Source organism: Cyprinodon variegatus, unplaced genomic scaffold (genome assembly GCF_000732505.1).
Source record: "Cyprinodon variegatus isolate N-32 unplaced genomic scaffold, C_variegatus-1.0 Scaffold926, whole genome shotgun sequence".
NCBI lineage: Eukaryota > Metazoa > Chordata > Actinopteri > Cyprinodontiformes > Cyprinodontidae > Cyprinodon > Cyprinodon variegatus.
In genome coordinates, this window is record NW_015151379.1 from 39,630 (window position 1) to 42,210 (window position 2,581).

Consider the following 2,581-nt stretch of genomic DNA (forward strand, 5'->3'; position numbering starts at 1 on the left):
AGCATCAAGGTATGGCTAACTGACCGTTAGCTCTGCAGAGGCCTCACCATCATGTCCTGTTAGAGACTGCAAAAACTCAGCTGGAGAGATATACATGATCAGTTTATATGCATAGAACTGCAGCCAGATCATGTGGATCAGCTGATGTGTTGTAGAAAAAAAAAAAGTAATTTGTTAGTATTTGGTTACTGGTGCTCTGCTGTTTCTTTATTACAATGACAGCAACAGTAGATTCAGCCACTGCTCAATTAACCTGAAGCCGTGTCAGTTGCATTTATCATTTTACATGAATGTTCTATTTAATTTGTAATATTTTCATGATGACAAAAAGCAGTGGTTAAATATATATAGCATATTTAGTGCACATTCATTTTTTTTTTTATCCTTAATTATTGAAAATAATACTACAAAGGTTAACTTCCTATTATTGTTGGTTGAGCTCAAAATTAAATGCAGTATTTTACTACAGGTTTGTTTATGCCCATGTTTATTTCATTTATCCTCTATTTCCCCTAAAAGAAACAACAAAAATCTAGAAGATTTCCAGTATGCAGGTATTAAGTCACATTATTTACATTTCTGAATTAAGATTTACTGATTGATTTCAAGTCACTGAATGAAATCGATCGTTCTAAATGAAGCACAATCGTCCACGAATCGAATCGTTAAAATAAATCATTACACCCCTTCTGCTGACTGAAAACCAAGTTCTTTCTCCAAACCATGTGTCACGTGGGACTAATGCAATAATTAAAGGAAGTACTTACAAAACTTATTTTGAAAGAAACTAAATATATAAGTAAGTTATTAGAAACGCCAACAAGTACAGCAGTAGCCACGATGAGACCTTCATTGGCTGACTTTTATGCTTGGCTGAACTTGGCTGGAAACCGGAGGCTTTTTGGCTTTTAGCCAAACTTTTAAACCGCTACTACTGTATGTAATTAGACTTTGAAGCAAAAACAGGCATGATACTTTAAATAAGTAAGTAAATAGTTAGTAAGTAGGTAACAAAGTATGCAAGTAATTACAGATGGGAATAAACAATAAATAAGCTATTACAAAGTCAGTATAAGTGTAAATAATTAAATCACCCGCAATGTTATAAAGTTACAGCATAAATCAGTAACTACTGAGATGGGTAATTGAGCCATTAAATAAATAGCTAAGTATGTATGAGTGAGCTACTGGAAGATCCACCAAGAATTAAAATAAAATATTTTTCTAATATTCCACTATTTTCCCCTTCAACAGAAATTATTAACCTGGGTAATATTTAACTATGTTCATCGTTCAGTACAATACCGCCACATGGCGGCGACACACTTACATCATCTGGTTTGGCAGCCTGACTCTGCAGCGCCCTCTGGAGGTCCTCCACCTGCTGCTGCAGCTCACTGATTCGCTCCCGGCTCAGTCTGGAGAGGAAGCAGAGATGAAAGAAACCCTCAGTGACTCGGAAAGAGGATCCTCACAAGCACAAACAAACCATGACACCTGCCTGTTCTCTGTGTCCAGTTTACTGTGAGTCTTCTCAGCTTCTCTCAGCTGAACCTGCAGGGTGGCGATCCTCTCCTGTTCATATTCCTCCTGCTGCACCCGCAACATCTTGTTCTCATGCTGAAGTCTGAAGAACTTCTCTCTACATGATTATGAAAGTTATTACTAAGACAAATTAAAACAAAGAGAATATAAAGAAAATACTGAAAATGTAAAACTACCTGATTTCAATGGGAATCAACTCAGCTGCAAGGTTTTCATGGCTGGGGCTGCCAGAGGGAAGGATCCCTGCATTGAAATATATGATAGTACACTCAGTGTTGAGCATGTGCATAACAAGAATGAAAAAGGTATAATTAGTGGAGCCCAGATTAAAGGAGTCACCATGACAACGGGCAACAGGAAGTGCCTATTTTACATCACTGCAACTAGAGACTTTAATGCAGAAATGAAAAGACTGAGCAACAGCACTACTGTGAAGGAGAGGGAGGTGGTGAAGAAGATTGCTGCTTGAATTAAGGCCTAGTTTATGTTATGTCCAACTATGGCAGGCCGTTTCAACATTTATTAAAAATGCTCTCATATCTGTTGTATCATTTCTAGATCACTAAAATAGGATTCTTCCTCCAAATCTCATTCCTAGTCCGAAATGTAATAATAGATTTTCTAAATTACATTTTTTTCCAGCAGCAAGTGAATTTCAGAAAGTACGGTAAAAAAAATGTAATTGTACCAGTTAGAGGTAAGTTTTATATATTTAGAAATGTTTACATATTCTAAGTGGTAATTTTGACATTTATCAGCCATCTTAAATACATATCTTCATATTCAAATTTATACAAATTATGACCAGCAATATTAGGAAAATGAAGTTTTGAAATTAATTTCTAGACATCCAGAATGTTAATTTTAGATGTGAAAAATGTAATTTTGTTTGAAATGGTCATTTGGACAAGGAAAAAAATGGTTTAGGAGGAAATAAGGAAACAATTTCTGGTTGAAATACATTTACTGTTTGAATGGTAGGGTATGAATGTATTATATTTCACTGGGGAGACACGCAGCTGTCAGCAGGTGAAGT

At 35.8% G+C, this 2,581-nt stretch overlaps 1 protein-coding gene across 2 annotated transcripts in view; it reads right to left on the reverse strand.

The window, feature by feature from the left end:
- hook1 (hook microtubule-tethering protein 1) overlaps window positions 1-2,581 on the reverse strand; it is a 29,556-nt gene that overhangs the window by 9,206 nt on the left and 17,769 nt on the right. For both annotated transcript variants that reach the window (XM_015398324.1, XM_015398325.1), the window contains 3 exons: window positions 1,722-1,788; window positions 1,502-1,642; window positions 1,331-1,418 (listed from right to left, as the gene is read on the reverse strand). In XM_015398324.1, the coding sequence (XP_015253810.1) occupies window positions 1,331-1,418; window positions 1,502-1,642; window positions 1,722-1,788 (296 nt within the window). The remainder of the gene's footprint in view (window positions 1-1,330; window positions 1,419-1,501; window positions 1,643-1,721; window positions 1,789-2,581) is intronic.